Source organism: Dendrobates tinctorius, unplaced genomic scaffold (assembly GCF_039654945.1).
Source record: "Dendrobates tinctorius isolate UK_male_01 unplaced genomic scaffold, ASM3965494v1 ptg000008l, whole genome shotgun sequence".
Classification (NCBI taxonomy): domain Eukaryota; kingdom Metazoa; phylum Chordata; class Amphibia; order Anura; family Dendrobatidae; genus Dendrobates; species Dendrobates tinctorius.
Window position 1 is genome coordinate 22,487,291 of NW_027361676.1, and position 26,806 is coordinate 22,514,096.

At 47.3% G+C, this 26,806-nt stretch overlaps 1 protein-coding gene across 2 annotated transcripts in view; it reads left to right on the plus strand.

The window, feature by feature from the left end:
* Positions 1–26,806, plus strand: part of GUCY1B1 (guanylate cyclase 1 soluble subunit beta 1) — a 125,188-nt gene that overhangs the window by 33,744 nt on the left and 64,638 nt on the right. For both annotated transcript variants that reach the window (XM_073576430.1, XM_073576431.1), the window contains exon 3: positions 21,228–21,328. In XM_073576430.1, coding sequence (XP_073432531.1) covers positions 21,228–21,328 — 101 coding nt within the window. The remainder of the gene's footprint in view (positions 1–21,227; positions 21,329–26,806) is intronic.

Genomic DNA, 26,806 nt, shown 5'->3' on the forward strand with positions numbered 1-26,806 from the left:
TTGGCTGTTTCACTTGTAACAGCCAATCAGAGCGATCGTAGCCATGGGGAGGCTAAGCCACCCCCCCGGGGAGAAGCCCAAAGGGTCCTGTATGTGCGGGTCGGGTGACCTTTCAGTGACCCCGGTCACCCAACTCGCAGGGGGCTATCAATTCATGACGCCACTTAGGTGTCATGGGTCGGATTGGCATCGACTTTCATGACGCCTATGTGGCGTCAAAGGTCGGGAAAGGGTTAAAAGCCATTGTCAGAGTTTGACAGCAGCATTTAATGGGTTAATAACCGAAGGTGGATCGCAGTGAATTTGCTGCACTGAAAGTAAAGGGGCCAAATAATATTGCATGCCCCACTTTTCAGTTTTTGAATTTCCACAAAAAATTTAAATAACCAATAAATTTTGTTCAACTTCACAATAGTGTCCCACTTGTTGTTGATTCTTCACCATAAATTTACATTTGATATCTTTATGTTTGAAGCATGTGGGAAAAGGTTGAAAAGTTCCATGGAGCCGAATACTTTCGCAAGACACTGTACCCTTAAAATTATAGACTATTCATGTCTTTGTCGGTGGGCAAACTTACAAAATCAGCAAGGGATCAAATATTTCCTTCACTACCTTAAGAGCCCAGCGCTACCCGGGCATACTAACTAACTATGGTTAGTTATAACAAATTATAATGATTATATCTATATATATAAAGCTGAGTGTAGAGCCCTGCCCATTCCGCATAGCCACATTCACTATAATATCCCACATCATCCTGTCAGCCAGAGCCACTTGGCTACTACCCCTAATATCCCACATCATCCCATCAGCCAGAGCCACCGGACAACTACCACTAATATCCCACATCATCCCGTCAGCCAGAGCCACTGGACTACTACTGCTAATATCCCACATCATCCCATCAGCCAAAGCCACCGGACAACTACCACTAATATCCCACATCATCCCGTCAGCCTGGGGTGAGAATCAGAGCGCTGAGGGGTTTGCCCTATCTTCCATACAGGAGATCCCCTTAAGAGAGCTGGGGTCAGTACCAGAGCATTTGAAGGCAATTGCCCTACTTCCATACTGGAGATCCCTTTAAGAGAGGCCTGGGGTCAGTAGCAAAGCGCAGAGAGGATTTGCCCTAAATTCCATACCAATGATCCTTTTAAGAGAAACTGGAGTCAGAACCACAGAGCTGAGTGGAACGGTCCTAACTTCCATACCGGGGATCCCTTTAAGAGAGGCCTGGTGTCAGAACCAGAGCCCTGAGTGGATTTGCCCTGACTTCCATACCAATGATCCCTTTAATAGAAGCCTAGGGTGAGAATCAGAGCGCTGTGGGATTTACCATAACTTCCATACCGGTGATCCCTTTAAGAGCGGCCTGGGGTCAGTACCAAAGCGCAGAGTGGATTTGCCCTCACTTCCATACCGGGGATCCCTTTAAGAGGGACCTTGGGTCAGAACCAGAGCGCTGAGTGGATTTGCCCTAACTTCCATACCGGGGATCCCTTTAAGAGAGCCTGGGATCAGAACCAGAGCGCTGAGTCGATTTGCCTTGACTTGCATACCAATGATCCCTTTAATAGAACCCTGGGGTGAGAATCAGAGCGCCGAGGGATTTGCCCTAACTTCCATCCAGGAGATCCCTTTAAGAGAGCCTGGGGTCAGTACCAGAGCATTTGAAGGCAATTGCCCTGACTTCCATACCGGGGATCCCTTTAAGAGAGGCCTGGGGTCAGAATTAAAGCGCTGGATGGATTTGCCCTGACTTCCATACCGGAGATCCCTTTAAGAAGGGCCTGGGGTCCGTACCAAAGCGCAGAGTGCATTTGCCCTAAATTCCATACCAATGATCCCTTTAAGAGACCCTGGGGTCAGAACCACAGAGCTGAGTGGAACTGTCCTAACTTCCATACCGGGGATCCCTTTAAGAGAGGCCTGGGGTCAAAACCAAAGCGTTGATGGATTTGCTCTGACTTCCATACCAATGATCCCTTTAAGAGGGAAGATGTGCCTATGGGATGGAGGATGTGTGATGGGTGTATGGGCATGGGAGGAGGGATTAATTTCTGTCATGTGCTCTCTGCTCCTTTCAGGGGGGCAGACAGTGGCTGGGAGCTTATGTTCCCAGGGATGCTAGATTTCACCCACCATGTCAGTGTCTGCTGAGGTGTTGTCAAGTAGGAAAACTGTTGGTCATAGCAACCAATCACAACTCAGCTTCTTTAAACCAGCTCTGGTGAAATGAGAGATGCTTAGTGATTGTTTGCAAGGAAAACTGTTGCTCATAGCAACCAATCACAGCTCAGCTTCTTTTGAACAGCTCTGGTGAAATGAAAGATGCTTCGTGATTGGTTGGTGATACACACACACACACATTCATTTTTATATATAGAGATATATACTAGATGGAGGCCCGATGCTATCTCATCGGGAGGGCGGTAATGTCACAATGGGGGCAAGCTTTGCAGCATTGAGAATCTCTCCCCCCATGTGGTCACCCAAATATCCACTCTCTCTTTCCCCATGTGCTGACTTCTCCCGTATGTGCTCTCTTCTTTGACCTGTCTACCCCATGTGCTATCCCCCTTGTCTGCTGTCTCACTCCTTTCTGTGCTGTGTTCTCCTCTCATGTGCTGTCCCATGTGAGCTGTCTCCCCCCTGTGCTCTGTCTCTCTCACCCCTGTGTCTGACCGTGTACAGAACATACCACAGCTCCTGGGCAATGGAGGAAGCAAAAGACAATACTCACATTACAGCAGGAGATCGCAGACGATACATTTTGTGAGGTAAAATATTGTCGAAAAACCGTCAGTAAAATATTTTACCTCACAAAATGAATCCACTGTGATCCCCTGCTGTAATGTCAGTATTGTCTTTTGCTTCCTCCCCTGCCCAGGAGATGTGGTATGCTCCGTACACGGTCAGACACAGACAATTTTTAAAATGAACTTTCGTTCGGGGGAAAACCCCTTTAATGCGACCGGCTTCCTCTGCCTGTAGACATGTCGTGCATCTGCCTCCAGGATCAGCCGAATAACTCACTGCGCCTGCGCGAAATTTACGCAGGCGCAGTCCGTTGGTGGTCCGCTGGTGGTACCACGCAAGAGGCTGCGTGAGTGTGTGTGAGTATGAGTGTATGAGTGTGTGTGAGTGCGAGTCTGAGTGTGTGAGTGAGAGTGTGAATGTGAGTGTGTGTGAGTTTTATTGTGTGAGTGTGAATGTGAGTGTGAGTCTGAGTGTGTGAGTGTATGAGTGAGTGAGAGTGTGAGTATGTGAGTGTGTTTGAATGTGTGAGTGTGAATTTGTGAGTGTGTGTGTGTGTGAGTCTGAGGTTGTGAGTGTATGTGTGAGTGTGAGTCTGAGTGTGTGAGTGTGAAAGTGAGAGTGTGAATGTGTGAGTGAGTGAGTGTGAGAGTGTGTGTGTGAGTATGAGTGTGAGCGTGTGTGTGTGAGCGTGAGTGTTGAGTGTGTGAGTGTATGTGAGTGTGTGTGTATGTGTGGTGCATACGGCATATAGAGTGTGAGTGTGTTGCGACGGTGTTCTGCTGGTGGTACCGTGCAATAGGTTGGTACCAGCAGCAGTTTCCTTATTGAGACACCCATTACTTGGGTGTCCTAATATGGCGGTCGGTGAACTTCCTCCACTTGGAATTCTGGGATACGGTTAAATCTGGACAGAACAGGAAATGAAAACATTACAAGGCAATTATATAGCTATATATATATATATATATATATATATATATATATATATATATATATATACTTTTTGACAGGCTGCCACAAAAAGTGGTGAGTTCTCCTTCAGTGGAAGTTTTCAGAGGCTGGACAGACATCTGTCTGAGATAGTTTAATGAATCCTACATTGAGCAGCGGGTTGGGCACGGTGACCCAGGAGGTCCCTTTCAACTCTACCATTCTATGACTACTAGCATGGCTACAAAAGTTAATACCCCCACAATTTTTACAACAGGATAGAAAAATATTTAGAATTGAGAGTCCTCAGTGGTTGATACCTTTTAATGGCTAACTGAAAAGATGGTAACAGATTTCAAGCTTTCAAGACTACTCAGGTCTCTTCATCAGGCATTGACTAATACAAAATCTGAAGAGTCACATATTTGTGCACAAAAGAGCACAGAAATAACGCAATAGATAAGACTAGTGACGTGAACCAGAATTGTCATTATGAGAGAGGGATAAATGTGTGGGCACCCTTACTGAGTAGGTATCTGGATATTCTTAAACCCCTGGTAAAGGATACACCCAGCTACATTCAGGACACAACTGACCTATTGAATAAAATAGCAGCAATAGGTCCTCTACTAGAAGGAACCATTCTGGCCACCATGGATGTGGAATCTTTGTACTCTGATTTCCCAGAATGGATTAAATGCCTGCAAAGTCTTCATGGAAAACACCGGGAATGATGCAAATTTTGTGGTGAAACTCACAAAATTCTTCCTCACCCACAATTATTTTGAATTTGACAACAAGATCTATCTACAGGAGACTGACACAGCTATGGGAAGTAAAATGGCTCCACAGTATGCAAATCTTTTCATGGCCAAGCTTGAAAGCGACTTTTTGTCCTCATGTCCCATCAGGCCTCTGGCCTCCTATCGCTACATTGATGACATTTAAATCATCTGGACGGAGTCTTCCACGAACAGTTTAATCTATTTCATCCCACCATCAACTTAACACTCAACTACTCCAGCACTGAAATTAACTTTTTAGACACCATCATCAAGCTAAAGAACAATGAAATAGAGACATCCCTGTATCAGAAGCCAATCGACCGTCCAACATACCTTAAATGGGACAGCTTCCATCCAAATCATGTAAAAAACTCTATTGTCTACAGCCAAGCCATCAGATACAATCATATATGTTCCAACCGCATGGATAGAGACAAACACCTTGGTCGCCTTAGAAAGACCTTTTTGAATCAGGGCTACCATCCAAGAACAATTGAAAACCAAATTAGAAGAGCCACCAGAATATGAAGAAATCACCTGCTAAAGATGAAAAAAACTGGGTGCCTCTAGTGGTCACCTACAATCCAAATCTGGAGGTGCTAAGGGAAGCTGCACGGAAATTACAATCCATACTTCCAGACCCCTCATTGCTGTTTTCTATCTGTTTTGTACCTACATATTGGGTTAGGGTGCAATAGTGTGAAGAGGGACACCGACGGTGATTGGGGCGCCACGGACAACCAAATTAAGGTGCCAACCTCCGCTGCCAGGAAGGGAAGAGAATTTAGGAAGAACTAGGGACTTCCTAGGTCCACATATTTACCTCCTTAGGAATTATTGGGTGAACCCAGACACCGTTTTAACACCCTAGCTTGTTTGTCTGTATACGTGCTGTTGGTGATTATTCTTTAACGCTTTTAGAAAGAGAAATAAAAGTTAATTTTTTAGGGGTCAGTTTTTTCTTGTGGTTGTTAATTCTTGACTTTGGCCTCACCTAGTTATTTATGATTTGGTGTTACTATATAAGCCCCAGTCACAGTGGTAGTACTTACAGGGTGTCCTAGAACCCAACATCTCCTGCTTCCTCCCTAGACCCATCAATAACGGCTGGGTCAGGAGGTGGGAGAGGTATTAGCACTTCCTTTTATTGCACACACAGCATTGTGTATACAGCACTCGAGAACACTGAGATTGTAATAAACAGCCTCTGTCTTCTCTATGTGGAGTTCGGCTGTGTTTGACAGCTGGCTGCCCACTCCCCCACCTGCACGGTCATGTGCTACTGCTGTACTTTGCAGTGACGCTTTAGAATGTCACTGCAAAATAGAATGAAGAGCGGGCTGATGTTTAATATATATTGTATACTGTATATATATATATATATATATATATATATACAGTATATATATATATATAGGCAGTCCAGAAATAGTTAAATATAAAAATCTTGCAGCATTCACACTTGCCCCTGTGGTTACTTCAGTCTCTTAATTTCCTATTCTTCCAGGAAATCCCAAAAAATTAGCCACTATGAATAGACCCTGACCCTGTGTTTTGTATTGAAGCACCTGATGTGCATGTGTAAATGTCATTGTGAAGGTAGGGGGAGCAGGGGAGCTGTGACGTTGCCTACTGTGATTGGTGGATCCCGTGTTACCTGTCATTGCAATCCTGCCTCTGATAATAAGGAACTCATTGTATAATCTTCCTAAAAGAACTGGAACTCAGAGTTTGAAGAAGCACCAGTGAGCCGGCTGTCAAGTGGTGCCAGGGCGTGGTTACTGAAGTCGCGTTGGCTGCATCAGTCCATATACTCCTCGACTGCAGATTGACTAGTTGCATTGTTGTTTGGCTCACATCATGGTCACAAATCGGCCTGTGTAACCTGCCTCAACAAGTCAGTCCCTTATTGAGCCTATTCTCTGCCTTTACAAAGGGACCTTTGGGTATGACATATCCCCGGGCAGTGGAGAAGATACTGATGTGTATCTTCCTTTGGTATGGCCGGACTCAGTTCCTCTTTCTCTACACAATGTATGGTGATGACACCTTGCTGTAATCCCTCATTATTATTGTTTTTAATAATTAGATATAGTCTCCAATCTCCATTGTTTTTCTATTACAAGGACTGCATACTCTATTTGCCCAGGAAAACTAAAAAATGAAAATGTTTCCTGAGTCTGAATGACTTTGTGTCTGGGCTGCTGATCCTTGGTAAACACAATGAATCATCTTTTTTCGACAGTGTGAATTACTATTAGAAAACACTTAGGCTGGGGCAATATGGAGACCTTAGCGGTGACACCTGTCATGTGACCAAAGTTTCCTGGGTGTCGCAAGTATGTCGCAGTGCAATACAAGGGATTGTATTGCACTGTGATGTAGCAGCGACACCAATCGAATTTTAGTCTTGTGACAGGTCGCAGCACAGTAGTGTATACTACATGTTAGAAATGTAACCTTGGCCCCACAATTTTGTTTTTAAATATCTGTCATTCACGTGTCCTTGAAGTACAGAATGCCATAGATACTGATGCTGATTATAGGCAGAATATATGTTTAGCATTTTTTTTGTCAAGTTCTAAGGTGCTTGTGGATCGTAATGATTAATTACTTTTGTTAATATTTGCTCCAAGTATGTCCTGGTAGGGTGCACTTCTATAACGCTGGGGAGTCTAATAGTATAGGATTCACTAATAGGCTGTAAGCCAGACACTGTGCATTATCTGTGTGTGACCAGCGCCCTATACAAACCGCTTTTGTGCAATCTAATACAAAGCAGTCACCCCCTCCATGATTGGGTAGGTTGTGAGTGGTTGTCTTATCAGTACTTTGCACCTGTGCTGCCGCCAGCTTTACTACATGAGTTTGCTGCATCGTGATAGTACTTAGTTATGAGGCTTGGGCAGGTAAACACTGCTGCCCATTTTTTGCTGTGTTAATTTTTGAACTTTTGGGGGAATTTTAATTTTGCTTTTAATTTTACTGACACACCGTAGAGCCGGATGTCAGTTGTTGCCAAGTAGTGACTGTAGACGCCGTTCTCCATTTTTTTTTTGTTTGGTTGAACACTCGATATGCCAAAACACATTGACATGTGAACAGCCACAAAGACTGTAATGGGTTAAACACAGATAGAACATGTACATGATTCAAGGGTGTTTTCGGCCCTAACAGGCCCAAACCGTAATATTCTTACCAATGAGTCTTCACAGCGTGGTCCCCGGTCACAGCTTGTTTACAGTGTGATGACACATACCGTACCTCACCGCAGCGGCCAGCGAGTGGCTGTCACATTTACATGTCAGGTTGTCTAAAATTCCATTTAAAGCAGAACAACACATTGATATTCTAAGCTCAGGCCTATTATGATGATCAAAGAATACATTTGCGAGACAATGACTGAGTTCTAAAAATAATTAACTTGGTAGTCTGTTTTAATTTATAGAAGTTGTACCATGCCAGAAAAATGTGCTTGAAATCTAGCCATATATAGTCCTAAAACCTGGACTACAAGAGGCATTCTCAAGTGGTATATATAGTTACAAACTGATCAAAAGCATTGATGACAGAGTATAGCTAGTGGAAACATAAAGATGAACCTCACATAGAGCCCTCTGTATGTGTATGGAGTCCAAAAATCTCTGATCCAAAGTCAATACCGTAATTATTATGTCATCCCCTTAGTCAGATTATTTTTTTTTATTTTATAATTTTTATTTCTTTCATTCCTTGCCTTTAGGATTAAAGTTGGGCTTAGGGTTAAGGTTGGACTTAGGGTTAAGGTTGGAGTTGGGTTTAGGGTTGGGGTTAGGGTTGGGCTTATGGTCAGGTTTGAGGGTTTTTTTTTCAACCGTTATATGACTATATGGCAAATAGTGTTGAGTGCAAGTGCTTGCTACTCAAGTTTGCATCGAGTGCTTGGATATGCACCGAATATCGTGGGTGCTCGAGTGATATGATCGAGTCTCCTCCCTGCATGTTTTTCAGCTGTTAGACAGCCACAAAAACGTAGGGATTGCCTACCATGGATTTTTCTATGAAACATGCGGTATGGTAACTTGAGCATGGCGCTCGAGCACCTTCGATACTCGATCGAGAACCCGAGCACCCTGATGCTCAGTTGAGTAATGAACAGTTGGGAACATGCTTGCTCATCACTAGTCAAGAGCTAAATGACAAAACATTCAAATGGTTGTTAAAAATAAACAAACTGGTATTTAAGCTGAATATGTGCTTTTTGGCTAAATGAACAATAATCGTATTGTGCTTACAAGCCTATTACCTGTATAGTAAACTTGTAAATGGGTTGTCGGAATATCATCCAGAGGTCCTGTGATTAATGGAATCACTTGTGGTATGACCTCTGTGACTCCCATACATCATAAGAACTGGATCCTGTATCATCCATGTGAATGGAGCACCTGCAAGTGTGACTGACCACCAATCCATTCACTGTATATGGAAGCTCTAGTCACATTTGCGCTCTACTAGAGTTGAGCGAAACGGGTCGAAAAAATTCAAAAGTCGCCGACTTTTGGCAAAGTCGGGTTTCATGAAACGAAACCCGACCCTAGGATGAGGTCGGCCACGAGGTCGGCGACTTACGCGCCAAAGTCGCGTTTCAAAAGTTTGTTTTGCGCTCTTTTTCAGCCAATCAGCATCCACGGACACTGTGGGCAACGTGATGACCTAGGCACGGGTCACCACCATCTTTCAGAAGGGCATGCAAGTGATTGGCTTGCTTTGGTGGGCGTCACAGGGGGTATAAAAGGGCGTGCACGCCGACCGCCATCTTACTTCTGCCGATCTTAGTATAGGGAGAGGTTGCTGCTGATTCTGTAGGGAGAGCGTTAGACAGGGAAGAAGACAAAAAACTGCTTCTGCTGCTAGCGATTTGGCCTGCACAACACACAAGTCATTGTGTGTGCAGTGCAAGGGGAGGCTATATTGTGGTGTATCAGTGGTGTTGGTTGTTGGGCTGCCTTTTAAGGCTTCCTGACACGCTGGCATTGCTGTTTACCCACTGCTCCGCAAACTGCTTTTTTAAAAGCAATCCAATCTCCCTTATCCTCTAGTCACTTTTGTCACAGCTGTGCCATCGAGCCTGTCACATAGCGCTCAGATATCAGTGGGCCTCACACAATCCACAAGTGTCCAGTGTCCAAAAGTGTGCGCAGAGATTCAAAATCTCCATTATCCTCTCGTCACTTTGGTCACAGGCAGCTGTGCCATCGAGCGTGTCACATAGCGCTCAGATATCAGTGGGCCTCACACAATCCACAAGTGTCCAGTGTCCAAAAGTGTGCGCAGAGATTCAAAATCTCCATTATCCTCTCGTCACTTTGGTCACAGGCAGCTGTGCCATCGAGCGTGTCACATAGCGCTCAGATATCAGTGGGCCTCACACAATCCACAAGTGTCCAGTGTCCAAAAGTGTGCGCAGAGATTCAAAATCTCCATTATCCTCTCGTCACTTTGGTCACAGGCAGCTGTGACATCGAGCGTGTCACATAGCGCTCAGATATCAGTGGGCCTCACACAATCCACAAGTGTCCAGTGTCCAAAAGTGTGCGCAGAGATTCAAAATCTCCATTATCCTCTCGTCACTTTGGTCACAGGCAGCTGTGACATCGAGCATGTCACATAGCGCTCAGATATCAGTGGGCCTCACACAATCCACAAGTGTCCAGTGTCCAAAAGTGTGCGCAGAGATTCAAAATCTCCATTATCCTCTCGTCACTTTGGTCACAGGCAGCTGTGCCATCGAGCATGTCACATAGCGCTCAGATATCAGTGGGCCTCACACAATCCACAAGTGTCCAGTGTCCAAAAGTGTGCGCAGAGATTCAAAATCTCCATTATCCTCTCGTCACTTTGGTCACAGGCAGCTGTGCCATCGAGCGTGTCACATAGCGCTCAGATATCAGTGGGCCTCACACAATCCACAAGTGTCTAGTGTCCAAAAGTGTGCGCAGAGATTCAAAATCTCCATTATCCTCTCGTCACTTTTGTCACAGGCAGCTGTGCCATCGAGCGTGTCACATAGCGCTCAGATATCAGTGGGCCTCACACAATCCACAAGTGTCCAGTGTCCAAAAGTGTGCGCAGAGATTCAAAATCTCCATTATCCTCTCGTCACTTTGGTCACAGGCAGCTGTGCCATCGAGCGTGTCACATAGCGCTCAGATATCAGTGGGCCTCACACAATCCACAAGTGTCCAGTGTCCAAAAGTGTGCGCAGAGATTAAAAATCTCCATTATCCTCTCGTCACTTTGGTCACAGCTGTGCCATCGAGCCTGTCACATAGCGCTCAGATATCAGTGGGCCTCACACAATCCACAAGTGTCCAGTGTCCAAAAGTGTGCGCAGAGATTCAAAATCTCCATTATCCTCTCGTCACTTTTGTCACAGGCAGCTGTGCCATCGAACCTGTCACATAGCGCTCAGATATCAGTGGGCCTCACACAATCCACAAGTGTCCAGTGTCCAAAAGTGTGCGCAGAGATTCAAAATCTCCATTATCTTCTCGTCACTTTGGTCACAGCTGTGCCATCGAGCCTGTCACATAGCGCTCAGATATCAGTGGGCCTCACACAATCCACAAGTGTCCAGTGTCCAAAAGTGTGCGCAGAGATTCAAAATCTCCATTATCCTCTCGTCACTTTGGTCACAGGCAGCTGTGCCATCGAGCGTGTCACATAGCGCTCAGATATTAGTGGGCGTCACACAATCCACAAGTGTCCAGTGTCCAAAAGTGTGCGCAGAGATTCAAAATCTCCATTATCCTCTCGTCACTTTGGTCACAGGCAGCTGTGCCATCGAGCGTGTCACATAGCGCTCAGATATCAGTGGGCCTCACACAATCCACAAGTGTCCAGTGTCCAAAAGTGTGCGCAGAGATTCAAAATCTCCATTATCCTCTCGTCACTTTGGTCACAGGCAGCTGTGCCATCGAGCCTGTCACATAGCGCTCAGATATCAGTGGGCCTCACACAATCCACAAGTGTCCAAAAGTGTGCGCAGAGATTCAAAATCTCCATTATCCTCTCGTCACTTTGGTCACAGCTGTGCCATCGAGCCTGTCACATAGCGCTCAGATATCAGTGGGCCTCACACAATCCACAAGTGTCCAGTGTCCAAAAGTGTGCGCAGAGATTCAAAATCTCCATTATCCTCTCGTCACTTTGGTCACAGGCAGCTGTGCCATCGAGCGTGTCACATAGCGCTCAGATATCAGTGGGCCTCACACAATCCACAAGTGTCCAGTGTCCAAAAGTGTGCGCAGAGATTCAAAATCTCCATTATCCTCTCGTCACTTTGGTCACAGCTGTGCCATCGAGCCTGTCACATAGCGCTCAGTTATCAGTGGGCCTCACACAATCCACAAGTGTCCAGTGTCCAAAAGTGTGCGCAGAGATTCAAAATCTCCATTATCCTCTCGTCACTTTTGTCACAGGCAGCTGTGCCATCGAGCCTGTCACATAGCGCTCAGATATCAGTGGGCCTCACACAATCCACAAGTGTCCAGTGTCCAAAAGTGTGCACAGAGATTCAAAATCTCCATTATCCTCTCGTCACTTTGGTCACAGCTGTGCCATCGAGCCTGTCACATCGCGCTCAGATATCAGTGGGCCTCAGACAATCCACAAGTGTCCAGTGTGCAAAAGTGTGCGCAGAGATTCAAAATCTCCATTATCCTCTCGTCACTTTGGTCACAGGCAGCTGTGCCATCGAGCGTGTCACATAGCGCTCAGATATCAGTGGGCCTCACACAATCCACAAGTGTCCAGTGTCCAAAAGTGTGCGCCGAGATTCAAAATCTCCATTATCCTCTCGTCACTTTGGTCACAGGCAGCTGTGCCATCGAGCGTGTCACATAGCGCTCAGATATCAGTGGGCCTCACACAATCCACAAGTGTCCAGCGTCCAAAAGTGTGCGCAGAGATTCAAAATCTCCATTATCCTCTCGTCACTTTGGTCACAGGCAGCTGTGCCATCGAGCGTGTCACATAGCGCTCAGATATCAGTGGGCCTCACACAATCCACAAGTGTCCAGTGTCCAAAAGTGTGCGCAGAGTTTCAAAATCTCCATTATCCTCTCGTCACTTTGGTCACAGGCAGCTGTGCCATCGAGCCTGTCACATAGCGCTCAGATATCAGTGGGCCTCACACAATCCACAAGTGTCCAGTGTCCAAAAGTGTGCGCAGAGATTCAAAATCTCCATTATCCTCTCGTCACTTTGGTCACAGGCAGCTGTGCCATCGAGCCTGTCACATAGCGCTCAGATATCAGTGGGCCTCACACAATCCACAAGTGTCCAGTGTCCAAAAGTGTGCGCAGAGATTCAAAATCTCCATTATCCTCTCGTCACTTTGGTCACAGGCAGCTGTGCCATCGAGCCTGTCACATAGCGCTCAGATATCAGTGGGCCTCACACAATCCAAAAGTGTCCACTGTCCAAAAGTGTGTGCAGAAATTCTAAATCTCCCCTGTCCTATAGACACCTTGTACCTTGTTTTACATTACTATATAGTTTGTTGGATTTTGTCTACATTTCTACCAAAAATGAGGAAGGCTGGTGGAAGAGGCCGTGGAATTGGGCGGGGGTTGGCAGCTGGTAATGATGATGTTGGTGGTGGATCTGATGGTAGTGGCAAGAGCAAAATAGGACCGAATGCAGGAGGTGCTGACCCTGCGTCATCGTCTGGCTACATAAGGCCTCGAACGCTTAGTTTTCTAGGAGTTGGCAAACCGCTTTTAAAGGCAGAGCATCAGGAAAAAGTTTTGTCTTACATTGCTGACTCAGCCTCCAGCTCTATCGCCTCCTCTTCTTCAGTTGTAAAAAGTAAAAGCACTGAGTCGTCATTGGAGGCTCATGTTCATGAACCACACCTTTCCTTGTGTCCTTCACCCCAACCAAGATTGAAGGATGACGCAGGCCATACTACTGATTACTCCATGGAGCTGTTTTCACATACCATGCCTGGATTATCAAGTGAAATGGTGAATTACCCAGGCCAAGATGAATCTGACATGGAGTGCACTGATGCACAGCCGCTGATGGATGATTCTGCTGGTACATTCACTCAGAGCACTACATTGTCCTCGCAGTGTACAGAGCCAGATTTTGACCCTGATGAGACTCAGGTGCCCCTTCCCGCACACTATACCACCATACACGGTGACACAGAGAAAGGTGCACATGACATAGAAGAGGAGGTGATGGATGACCCAGTTGTTGACCCAGATTGGCATCCATTGGGGGAAGAGGGTGCTGCTTCCAATAGCTCAGATGAGGAGCATCCACAGCAGACATCGACATCGCAACAGCTGTTATCTGGCAGGCCTGGAGCACTCCAAAGACAGGTTCCAAACATCAAAAGAGTTGCTGGACAGCTTGTCCAGAGGGTCAAAAGATCACAGCGTGCTAGGCGGCAAAATGTCTGCCAAAGTAGGAAGAGTGCAGTGTGGCACTTTTTTGAACAAAATCCTCATGATCAGGCCAAGGTTATCTGTAAGAAGTGCGCAAAGACCTTTAGCCGAGGGAAAAATCTGAAAAATTTGAATACCAGTTGCATGCTTAGACATTTAACCAGCATGCACTTGCAAGCGTGGACACAACACCAAACCTCAAGTGCCACATGTGCAACTGATCACAACGAAGGTAGTCAGCAGCGCTACATTGTTTCCCCCACTGTAAGCCCACCGGTTAGCACAGCAGCAAATGTTGAGGTGTCGTTGCAAGACCACAGCAGTCAGGGAATCCCACTGTTATATCAACGAAAACTGATTCTAGGCCATCAGAAAGAACACCAACTCCATCACCATCATCAACCCTCTCTCAGTCCGCCCTGTCCACCGCTACTTCCACCATATGCAGCTCTCAAGTCCAGCTCACCCTCCCAGACACTATGAGTAGGTCAAGAAAGTACTCAGTCTCTCATCCGCGTACACTGGGTTTGAACGCCCACATTGCAAACTAATCTCGTTTGAGATGATGCCCTTTCGGTTGGTGGAAAGCACAGCTTTCCGCGAACTCATGGCCTATGCAGTACCACGCTATGACCTACCCAGTCGCCACTTCTTCTCTCGCAAAGCCATCCCAGCCCTCCACCATCATGTGAAAGACCGCATTGTCCATGCACTCAAGCAGTCAGTGAGCGGAAAGGTGCACCTCACAACTGATGCATGGTCCAGTTGGCATGGCCAGGGCCGTTACGTGTCCATCACTGCGCACTGGGTTAATGTGGTGGATGCAGGGTCCACAGGGGACAGCGGTGGTGGGACAGTGCTGCCTAGCCCACGGTATAGGAAACAGTTGGCTGTAGGCGTTTGACCCTCCTCCTCCTCCTCCTACTCCAGAAGTGAAAGCTCGTCCACAGAGCGCAGTCGTACGAGCACTCCATCTGCAGCTGCCACTGTTGCACACGATGTGTCCCCCTATCGAGCAGCTAGTGGAAAGCGTCAGCAGGCTGTGTTGCAGATGATGTGTTTGGGCGACAGACACACCGCCGAGGTGCTGGCCGAGTACTTGAAGCGACAAACTGAGTCATGGCTGGGCAGTGTACATCTTGAGGCAGGCAAGGTAGTTAGTGATAACGGCCGTAATTTTGTGGCAGCCATAGCCCTTTCAAAACTCAGCCACATACCTTGCTTGGCTCACACCTTGAACCTGGTGGTGCAGTGCTTCCTCAAAAATTATCCGGAGTTAACAGCCCTGCTCCAGAAGGTGCGAAGACTGTGCGCGCACATCCGCCGGTCGCCTGTACACTCCGTTCGTATGCAGAAGCTGCAGCGATTGCTCCACCTTCCCAACCACCGCCTCATTATCGACATTGCAACAAGGTGGAACTCCACCCTGCACATGGTGGAGCGGCTGTGCGAGCAGAGGCAGGCCATAATGCATTTGTGGGAGGATACACGGCCAGGCACTTTGAGAGCAGACATGGAGTTGACAGGCGTGCAGTGGTCGAAGCTGAAAGACCTTTGTAAAGTCCTTCAGTGTTTTGAGGAATGCACACGGCTGGTAAGCGCAGACGACGCCATCCTAAGCATGAGCATCCCACTTATGCGTCTGCTCATGCAAACTTTGACGCACCTTAAGGAGCAGGCGTCTGCAGCCAATGTTGATGAGGAGGAAGAGGAGGAGGGAATCCTTGATGACATTCAGCCATTGTCTGCTCAGGGACCTCTCCTGGACGAGGTGGAGGAAGAAGAGGAGGAGGAGGAGGATGATGGGGATGATTACTTAGGGGAGGAGGATGCATCTCGTGGGGCAAGTGAAAATGTTGGCGTGGCAAGGTCTGGTACAGGGTTTGTGCATGACTGGAGGGATGTGGATTTGCCAGAAAGTGCTCCTCCACCCAGCACTCGCAGTGCATCATTGACACCGGGAACATTGGCCCACATGTCAGATTATGCCTTGCGGATCCTAAAAAGGGACCCCCGCATTGCCAAAATGATGAACGATGACGACTACTGGTTGGCCAGCATCCTGGATCCACGCTATAAAGGCAAATTACAAAACATCATGCCACAGGAGAACCTTGACCTAATATTGGCTAATAAACAAGCAACTCTGGTAAATCGGTTGCTTGAGGCATTCCCAGAACACAGCAGCGGTGATGGTTCTCACACGAGCCGTACGGGCCGGGGGCAGCTTGGCAGAGGTGTTCGTGGTGCACACAGCAGAAGTGGCGTTGGAGACAGGGGTTTCATGACAATGTTGTGGACTGATTTTTCAAATACCGCTCACACAACTGGTAATACTGCATCAATGGAAAGTGACAGGAGACAGCAGTTGTCAACTATGGTTACAAACTACTTTTCCTCCCATATCGATGTTCTCCCACACAGGTCATTCCCCTTTGACTATTGGGCCGCTAAACTGGACACCTGGCCTGAATTGGCCCAATATGCCTTACAGGAGCTCGCTTGCCCAGCTGCAAGTGTGCTATCGGAAAGAGTCTTCAGTGCAGCTGGATCAATCCTGACAGAAAAAAGGACCCGTCTGTCAACCCAAAATGTGGATGATCTAACATTCATTAAAATGAACCACGCATGGGTTTCCAAGGATTTTGTCCCACCTTCCCCTGATGACACATAGGGTGACAGAAAAATGGCTTGCTTTGGTCCACCTCTTCCTGGTACTTCACCTATTTCGCCTTTTGCATCAGCTGAATGTCCAACATCAACATATGCCACTTTCTAAAACTCCCTAACTGTGCTGCCTCCCCCCCCATGGCCGGGGTCACCACCTACCGCACGACACTGTGCGAGTGCCGTTGTCCTGGACAGGTGGGTAGGCCAACTCTTGGGCGCGGGCACTGGCACAGGGTCCCTCATAGTGCAATCAAGTGTCTCTGACGGTGGTGGTGCACACCCGCCGTCAGACACACCGCTGTACTATGAGGGGCCCAGTGCCAGTACCGACGCCCACGAGTGGTCCCCCCTTGCTTGGGCAGGGCCCCAGCATTTGCAATCTTTACCTCTCCCTGCTCCTCCGCTGTGTAATCTGGGCCGTCAAATCCATACTGTGCCTGACACCGTCTGAGCCTGCCTCCTGAGACATATATTTTGAATGTGTACGCTATCCATACATGTTATCCGGGGATACGGTACCCTTTCTAACCTTTGTGCAATCACGTGCAATCCATACTGTGCCTGACACCGTCTGAGCCTGCCTCCTGAGACATATATTTTGAATGTGTACGCTATCCATACATGTTATCCAGGGATACGGTACCCTTTCTAACCTTTGTGCAATCACGTGCAATCCATACTGGGCCTGACACCGTCTGAGCCTGCCTCCTGAGACATATATTTTGAATGTGTACGCTATCCATACATGTTATCCGGGGATACGGTACCCTTTCTAACCTTTGTGCAATCACGTGCAATCCATACTGTGCCTGACACCGTCTGAGCCTGCCTCCTGAGACATATATTTTGAATGTGTACGCTATCCATACATGTTATCCGGGGATACGGTACCCTTTCTAACCTTTGTGCAATCACGTGCAATCCATACTGGGCCTAACACCGTCTGAGCCTGCCTCCTGAGACATATATTTTGAATGTGTACGCTATCCATACATGTTATCCGGGGATACGGTACCCTTTCTAACCTTTGTGCAATCACGTGCAATCCATACTGTGCCTAACACCGTCTGAGCCTGCCTCCTGAGACATATATTTTGAATGTGTACGCTATCCATACATGTTATCCGGGGATACGGTACCCTTTCTAACCTTTGTGCAATCACGTGCAATCCATACTGTGCCTGACACCGTCTGAGCCTGCCTCCTGAGACATATATTTTGAATGTGTACGCTATCCATACATGTTATCCAGGGATACGGTACCCTTTCTAACCTTTGTGCAATCACGTGCAATCCATACTGGGCCTGACACCGTCTGAGCCTGCCTCCTGAGACATATATTTTGAATGTGTACGCTATCCATACATGTTATCCAGGGATACGGTACCCTTTCTAACCTTTGTGCAATCACGTGCAATCCATACTGTGCCTGACACCGTCTGAGCCTGCCTCCTGAGACATATATTTTGAATGTGTACGCTATCCATACATGTTATCCAGGGATACGGTACCCTTTCTAACCTTTGTGCAATCACGTGCAATCCATACTGGGCCTAACACCGTCTGAGCCTGCCTCCTGAGACATATATTTTGAATGTGTACGCTATCCATACATGTTATCCGGGGATACGGTACCCTTTCTAACCTTTGTGCAATCACGTGCAATCCATACTGGGCCTAACACCGTCTGAGCCTGCCTCCTGATACATATATTTTGAATGTGTACGCTATCCATACATGTTATTCGGGGATACGGTACCCTTTCTAACCTTTGTGCAATCACGTGCAATCCATACTGGGCCTAACACTGTCTGAGCCTGCCTCCTGAGACATATATTTTGAATGTGTACGCTATCCATACATGTTATCCGGGGATACGGTACCCTTTCTAACCTTTGTGCAATCACGTGCAATCCATACTGTGCCTGACACTGTCTGAGCCTGCCTCCTGAGACATATATTTTGAATGTGTACGCTATCCATACATGTTATCCAGGGATACGGTACCCTTTCTAACCTTTGTGCAATCACGTGCAATCTATACTGGGCCTAACACCGTCTGAGCCTGCCTCCTGAGACATATATTTTGAATGTGTACGCTATCCATACATGTTATCCGGGGATACGGTACCCTTTCTAACCTTTGTGCAATCACGTGCAATCCATACTGGGCCTAACACCATCTGAGCCTGCCTCCTGAGACATATATTTTGAATGTGTACGCTATCCATACATGTTATCCGGGGATACGGTACCCTTTCTAACCTTTGTGCAATCACGTGCAATCCATACTGGGCCTGACACCGTCTGAGCCTGCCTCCTGAGACATATATTTTGAATGTGTACGCTATCCATACATGTTATCCGGGGATACGGTACCCTTTCTAACCTTTGTGCAATCACGTGCAATCCATACTGGGCCTAACACCGTCTGAGCCTGCCTCCTGAGACATATATTTTGAATGTGTACGCTATCCATACATGTTATCCGGGGATACGGTACCCTTTCTAACCTTTGTGCAATCACGTGCAATCCATACTGTGCCTGACACCGTCTGAGCCTGCCTCCTGAGACATATATTTTGAATGTGTACGCTATCCATACATGTTATCCAGGGATACGGTACCCTTTCTAACCTTTGTGCAATCACGTGCAATCCATACTGGGCCTGACACCATCTGAGCCTGCCTCCTGAGACATATATTTTGAATGTGTACGCTATCCATACATGTTATCCGGGGATACGGTACCCTTTCTAACCTTTGTGCAATCACGTGCAATCCATACTGGGCCTAACACCGTCTGAGCCTGCCTCCTGATACATATATTTTGAATGTGTACGCTATCCATACATGTTATCCGGGGATACGGTACCCTTTCTAACCTTTGTGCAATCACGTGCAATCCATACTGGGCCTAACACCGTCTGAGCCTGCCTCCTGAGACATATATTTTGAATGTGTACGCTATCCATACATGTTATCCGGGGATACGGTACCCTTTCTAACCTTTGTGCAATCACGTGCAATCCATACTGTGCCTGACACCGTCTGAGCCTGCCTCCTGAGACATATATTTTGAATGTTTACGCTATCCATACATGTTATCTAGGGATACGGTACCCTTTCTAACCTTTGTGCAATCACATGCAATCCATACTGGGCCTGACACCGTCTGAGCCTGCCTCCTGAGACATATATTTTGAATGTGTACGCTATCCATACATGTTATCCAGGGATACGGTACCCTTTCTAACCTTTGTGCAATCACGTGAAATCCATACTGGGCGTGAGAACGGCTGGCGAGCTGTTAAGCAAGCTACAGCACCTGTCCAGACAAGTACAGGGATTCCCTAGCGAGGAGACTTATTTGATTGTTTTCAATGTTGGGACAGCAATTTTTGGGGAGCACTATACTCTGGAGAATGATAGATGGGGCCCACCATACACTGGAACATTCCAAAGGTGGACATCAGACACTGGAGCAGCATTTACAGGGCTCATTATACACTAGAGCATTAGAAATGGGGCCCATTATGTTTGGAGCATTATTTGGGCCCATAAGACAGTGGAGCTTCATCCATGGGGACCAACATATACTGTAGCATTATGTGGAGCTCATCATATACTGTTTCAAACATTATATGGGACCAATGATTCTGTATGGAGAAATAGATGGGCCTCGTCATGAGATGTAAAAAGTGAGGTATTTTTCATTGTACTATACCGCTATTTCTCTGCCGTATCGGAGCATGATGAGTTGTGGTATGTGTTAAAGGGGCGCTCTTTCACCCAGGGCACATGAAAACCTGCAGCCAGCCCTCCCTCCCCACAACTTTAGCCAAATAACCCCCATTTTTCAGTGCGTAACTTGTATTATGAAGTTAATTAAGGTTGACAAGCTTAAGTAAGAAGAATTGATGCTTTTGGCATTCAAATGGGCACTGTAGGTGTGTTTCCTGTCCTCCTCTCACTGCCGACTTTTATTCCCCATTGACTTACATTGGGTTTCGTGTTTCGGGACGACCCCGACTTTTCCCTATAATCGGACGATCTTGCTCGACCCGACTTTTGGAAAAGTCGGGTTTCACGAAACGAAACGCGACCCTAAAAAGCCAAAAGTCGCTCAACTCTACGCTCTACTGCTACCATAGACCCACAGAAGTGAATTCAGTAGGACTTTGGGAACCCTGTTCTTGAGATCAGACCCAACTGATCTTACATTTAGCGCCTGCCCTGTGAACAGGAAATACATGTTGTTTGTGGGATATCACATTGAAGTTTGTGTTGTAAGCTTGGAAAAACATGGCTGAGTTATAGTATCTTACACTGTCCATGGACAAGAGTGACGATGTTTCTAAAAGAAAGCATCCATGTATTCTAATCTAAAAAAAACCCCTTTAATAACAAAAGAGATGAGACACGTTGTCACCAGTGACTTGTCATGTATATACATGATCAATGAGACACAGCAGCAAGTGGAAGAGTGGGAACGGGGTAGGTGTGGTAAGAACTAAAAATTCACCTATATTATTGCAGGTTCATGACGACTTGGGGAATTATTGTCATCTTAGACCATACTCTAATATTATATTGCTAGACCATCGTACATCAATTTCTATGTTTTCCATTGAATTTCTAGGAGAGAAGCACAGCTGGATGAAGAGGGACAGTTCTTGGTGAGAATAATTTATGAAGACTCCAAAACCTATGACCTTGTATCAGCAGCGTGCAAAGTGCTCAGTAAGTAGATTGTGGACTCCTGTTAAACTGTGATAACTGCTGCAGGAAGTTTGTGAGGAAAGCAATTCCCGTTCATGGTTTTCTAAGCTATTTTTACTCCTCTGTGTTTCTTAAATGAAGCTGAAGTTTATGTAGTGAATATATTTAACATGCAGTGTTATTACCGAGCCCCTTACACTAAGGGAAGGTTGCATTCTTTTATGGCAGGCTTTTAAATATTATCCACAGCCTAAGCTGCCGGACTTTTTAAGACACAATTTCGCGAATCCATTCCCTACATTTTTTCTTTCCATATACCGTAGTAACGTAGAAGTTAATCCATTCTAGTCTATCAAATGTATTGTGTTTTGGTTGTAGGGGTATTATTAAGAATTAATTGTGAATAACAATTTTTTTGTGTGTGTGTGCTTATATGACTTTATGGAAATATTGCACTAAATCCACAGAAAATACCTGAAGAACCAATGAACATGATATAGAGATTCATACATGGAAAAAAACAAGAGTATTAGTTCCAGTGCTGTGCTGTAATGAGGGGTATATTTATCCCCACCCAAATGGTTAGCCTAAGGTGATGCCAGGTGTCACATACCCCTGGAATAAATGAAGCGAAACAACGGGGTAGAGGGACAACACCCTGAAACCTCTAAGGCGGCTCATCTAATATAGATGACTTGTCTTTTATATTATGTATTCCACCTTGAGGTTTTTTGGAACCTGGGATCACCATAGGCTAACCATTTGGGTGGGGATTAATATACCCCTCATTATAGCACAGCAGTGGCACTAATGCTCTTGGCTTTTTCTATGCATGAATCTCTACACCCCCTGACGAAGGACGAGCATCCGAAACGCGCATCGGGGCAGACGCGCTGACCCCCCTGGGACTCCTATATTACACCGCCCTACATTTGGTAAGGATTACTGCTAATATTTAGGCATTACATCACCCATTTGAGATAGGGTGGGGTTTCATTATGGAGGTTGTTGCCACATGATTGAGACTGGCAATAGCCAGATGTATACTTTTGTGCTTTAGATTGACTTGGTATGGCGACATAGGTGTGCCGATTAGAGCATGATTTCAGAGACCACATAATTGAGCATTATTGCATTAGGTAATTGCCTGAGTGATATTAAGTAGCTACATAGTGTTTTTATGAGGCAACAAATGTGTACATACACTGATGTGGTAACTAGAGATGAGCGACTTTGCCTTTTTTCGGGTCGAGTCGGGTTTCATGAAACCCGACTTTCTCAAAAGTTGGGTCGAACGAAATCGGCCGATTATCGTGAAAAGTCGAAGGCCGACTGAAACACGAAACCCAATGCAAGTCAATGGGGAGGCAAAGTCGGCAGGGAGTGGAGGACATTAAACACACCTACAGTGCCCATTTGAATGGCAAAAACATCAATTTTTATTACTGAAGCTTGTCAACCTTAATTTACTGTATTTTTCCAACCATAAGACGCACTTTTTTCCCCCAAAATTTTGGGGGAAAGTGGGGGGTGCATCTTATGGTCGCAATATACAGTACTAACCTGGTGGCTGGTGGCAGCGGGCGGGGCTCTGCGGTGCGGTGGTGGCAGCGGGCGGCGCTCTGCGGTGCGGTGGTGGCAGCGGGCTGTGCTCCGGTGCAGGGGCGGCGGCTCCGCCGGCATTTCTTCGTAGCCCAGAGGCCCCCGCAGTTCCCTTGCTAGCCGCCGCCATGTTGCGGTGGCCTCCGGGAGCATGGACGCCGGGAAGATGGCCGCCGGTCCGGGGACGGCGCATGCGCAGCTTCAGATCTCGTCCCGAGATCTCGGGGGACGAGATCTCGTTGCCAAGATTTGAATCTCGTCCCCCGAGATCTCGGGACGAGATCTGATCCCGCGCATGCGCCGTCCCCGGACCGGTGGCCATCTTTCCGGCGTCCATGCTCCCGGAGGCCACCGCAACATGGCGGCGGCCAGCAAGGGAACTGCGGGGGCCTCCGGGCTGCGAAGAAATGCCGGCGAAGCCGCGGCCCCTGCACCGGAGCACAGCCCGCTGCCACCACCGCACCACAGAGCGCCGCCCGCTGCCACCACCGCAGAGCCCACCTGCCCCAGCCCCAGCACAGCTGCCCCTGCCTCAGCACAGCTGCCCCAGCCCGGCTGCCCCTGCCCCAGCACAGCTGCCCCAGCACTGCTGCCCCAGCGCAGCTGCCCCTGCCCCAGCACTGCTGCCCCTGCCTCAGCACAGCTGCCACCACCGCAGAGCCCACCTGCCCCAGCACAGCTGCCCCTGCCTCAGCACTGCTGCCCCAGCCCCAGCACAGCTGCCCCTGCCCCAGCACAGCTGCCCCTGCCCCAGCACTGCTGCCCCTGCCCCAGCACAGCTGCCACCACCGCAGAGCCCACCTGCCCCAGCACAGCTGCCCTTGCCTCAGCACTGCTGCCCCAGCCCCAGCACAGCTGCCCCTGCGCCAGCACAGCTGCCACCACCGCAGAGCCCACCTGCCCCAGCACAGCTGCCCCTGCCTCAGCACTGCTGCCCCTGCCCCAGCACAGCTGCCCCAGCACAGCTGCCCCTGCCTCAGCACAGCTGCCCCTGCCCCAGCACTGCTGCCCCTGCCCCAGCACAGCTGCCCCTACCCCAGCGCAGCTGCCCCAGCACAACCAACCTGCCCCAGCACAGAGCCGCCACCGCACGAGCCTGGACCACTGAATGACCCCTGTGACTACTTCTCCACCTGTGCCGGATCCCTTCCCAGGTAAGCTGAATTCGGACTGTAAGACGGACCCCCATTTGACACATTATTTTTTTTTTCCCTATTTTCCTACTGAAAATTGCGGTGCGTCTTATGGTCCGGTGCGTCTTATAGTCCGAAAAATACGGTACATCATAATAATAGTTATGCACTGAAAACTGGGGGTTATTTGGCTAAAGTTGTGGAACAAAAGGTTGTGCAACAAAATATTACGTTAAGAGTACCATCATTTCTGACCAGGCCTATTTCATGGCTTTTATTTTTTTTAAAAAATTGTGGAAACATGGTTGAAAAGCAATGTCTGACTTTCATTTGTTCATTTTCATAGATTTTTGATTTATTATTACTTTTGTCAGATTCAAGTTATTTCTGTCACCATTGTGGGTTTTTCTGTCATTAAACGAAGAGTACCAACAATTTTGCCCACGTGTGTGTACCCTAAACAAGCCTTCTATTGTATATGACCTCCACACTGTCTACCATTATCAGCTGTAACCGCAACATCATCCACCCTTATGAACCACTGCCTATACTATGTCTATCCCCTTTCTAATTTTCCATTACGCTTTCAATATCTCCACAGTGTCCCACCACTATGCTAACCCCTCTCCATATTGTGCCTCCATTTCATGCTGTCACATCTCCATATCCATTGTGTGCCCCTTCTTCACAGTATGTCCTCATATTGTCCACCATGCAGCCCTCTTTAAACTGAAACTACTCCTCACCATGTCCCCCTACACTTGATGATCACCACAGCCATCCATATGGTATGATATTCACAACAAACCGCCAGCATGTAGTATGTTCTCCCCTACAGCCCTCCATATATAGTATGATGTCCATCACAGATGCCCATAAATAGTGTGAAGCCAAAACAGCCCCCATGTATACCATGATGGCCCCCACACAGTATTATGGCCCACAAACAGTACATCAAACAGTATGATACTTACCACAGTCCCCTTTCTAGTGTGGTCATCACAGCCCCCCCGTATGGTTATCACAGTCTCATATACAGTACAGTAACCATAACTCCTCAAATACTTTACTGTCCTTCCCACACAGCTCCTCATTTCATGGCCTCCCCCCAGAGGCCCTCATTTCATGACCTCCATTACTGTCCCTCATTCTGTGGCCTCTCCACACTGCCTCTCATTTCATTCCCCCCTATAAAGCACCTCATTTTATGCCCCCCTACACAGCCCCTCATTTTATGCCCCATTGTACAGCCCCTCATTTTATACCCCCCTGCACAAACCCTCATGTTATGCCCCTCTGTATAGACTCCCATTTTATTTCTAGCAATCTGCACAACCCCTCATTTTATTTCCCCCCTCTGTATAGCCCCTCATTTTATTCGCCTCTCTGCATAGCCCCTCATTTTATTCCCTTACTCTGCACAGCCCCTCATTTTACTCCTTCCCTTTGCACAGCCCTTCATTTTATTCCCCCCTCTGTTCAGACCCTCATTTGATTCCCCCTCTGCACTTCCCCTCAAATTATTGTCTCCCCCTCTGCACAGCCACTCATTTTATTACCTTCCCCTCAGCACAGCCCCACATTTTATTCCCCCCCTCTGCACAGACCCTCATTTTATCTCCATCTGCTCAGCACCTCATTTTATTTCCCCTATCTGTACAGCCCCTCATTTTATTCCCCCCCACACAGCCCCTCATTTTATTTCCCCATCTGCACAGTCCCTAATTTTATTCCCACCTGCACAACCGCTCATTTTATTTCCCCCATCTGCACAACCCCTCATTTTATTCCCCCATCTGCACAGCCCCTCATTTTATTTTCCCTAACTGCACAGCCCCTCATTTTAGTCCCCTTCACAGCCCCTCAATTTATTTCTCCCATCTACACAGCCTCTCATTTTATTCACTTTATCTGCACAGCTCATTTTATTCCTTCCTCCTATGCACAGCGCTTCATTTTATTCCCTCTTTCTGCACAACCCCTAATTTTATTTCCCCTTTCTGCACTGCCTCTCATTTTATTCTCCCCATCTGCACAGATCCTCATTTTATTTTCTATGCAAAACCCCTCATTTTATTTCTCCCATCTGCACAGCCCCTCATTTTTTTCCCCTTCTCTACACATCCCCTCATTTTTTTTCCCCTTTCTGCATAGCCTCTCAATTTTTTTCTCCCATCTGCACAGCAGCTCATTTCATTCCCCCATCTGCACAGCGCCTCATTTTATTCTCCTCTGCACAGCTCCTCATTTTATTCTTTCACCCTCTGCACAGCCCCTCATTTTATTCCCCTCTCTGCACAACCCCTAATTTTATTTCCCCTTTCTGCACAGCCACTCATTTTATTCCCCCTGTACAAGTCCTCATTTTATTCCCCCATCTACACAGCCCCTCATTTTATTCCCTTCTCCTCTGCACAGCCCCTCATTTTATTCCCCCCTTTGCACAACCCCTCATTTTATTTCCCTTTTTGCACAGCCCCTCATTTTATTCTCCCTGTCTGTACAGCCCCTCATTTTATTCCCCCCGCACAACCCCTCATTTTATTTCCCCCATCTGCACAGCCCCTCATTTTATTTTCCCCATCTGCAAAGCCCTTCATTTTATTCCCCCCATCTGCACAGCCCCTCATTTTCCCCCCCCTCTGCACAGCCCCTCATTTTATTTTCCCTCTCTGCGCAGCCCCTCATTTCCTCCCTACACAGCCCCTCATTTTATTTCCCCATCTGCAAAGCCCATCATTTTATTCCACCATCTGCACAGCCC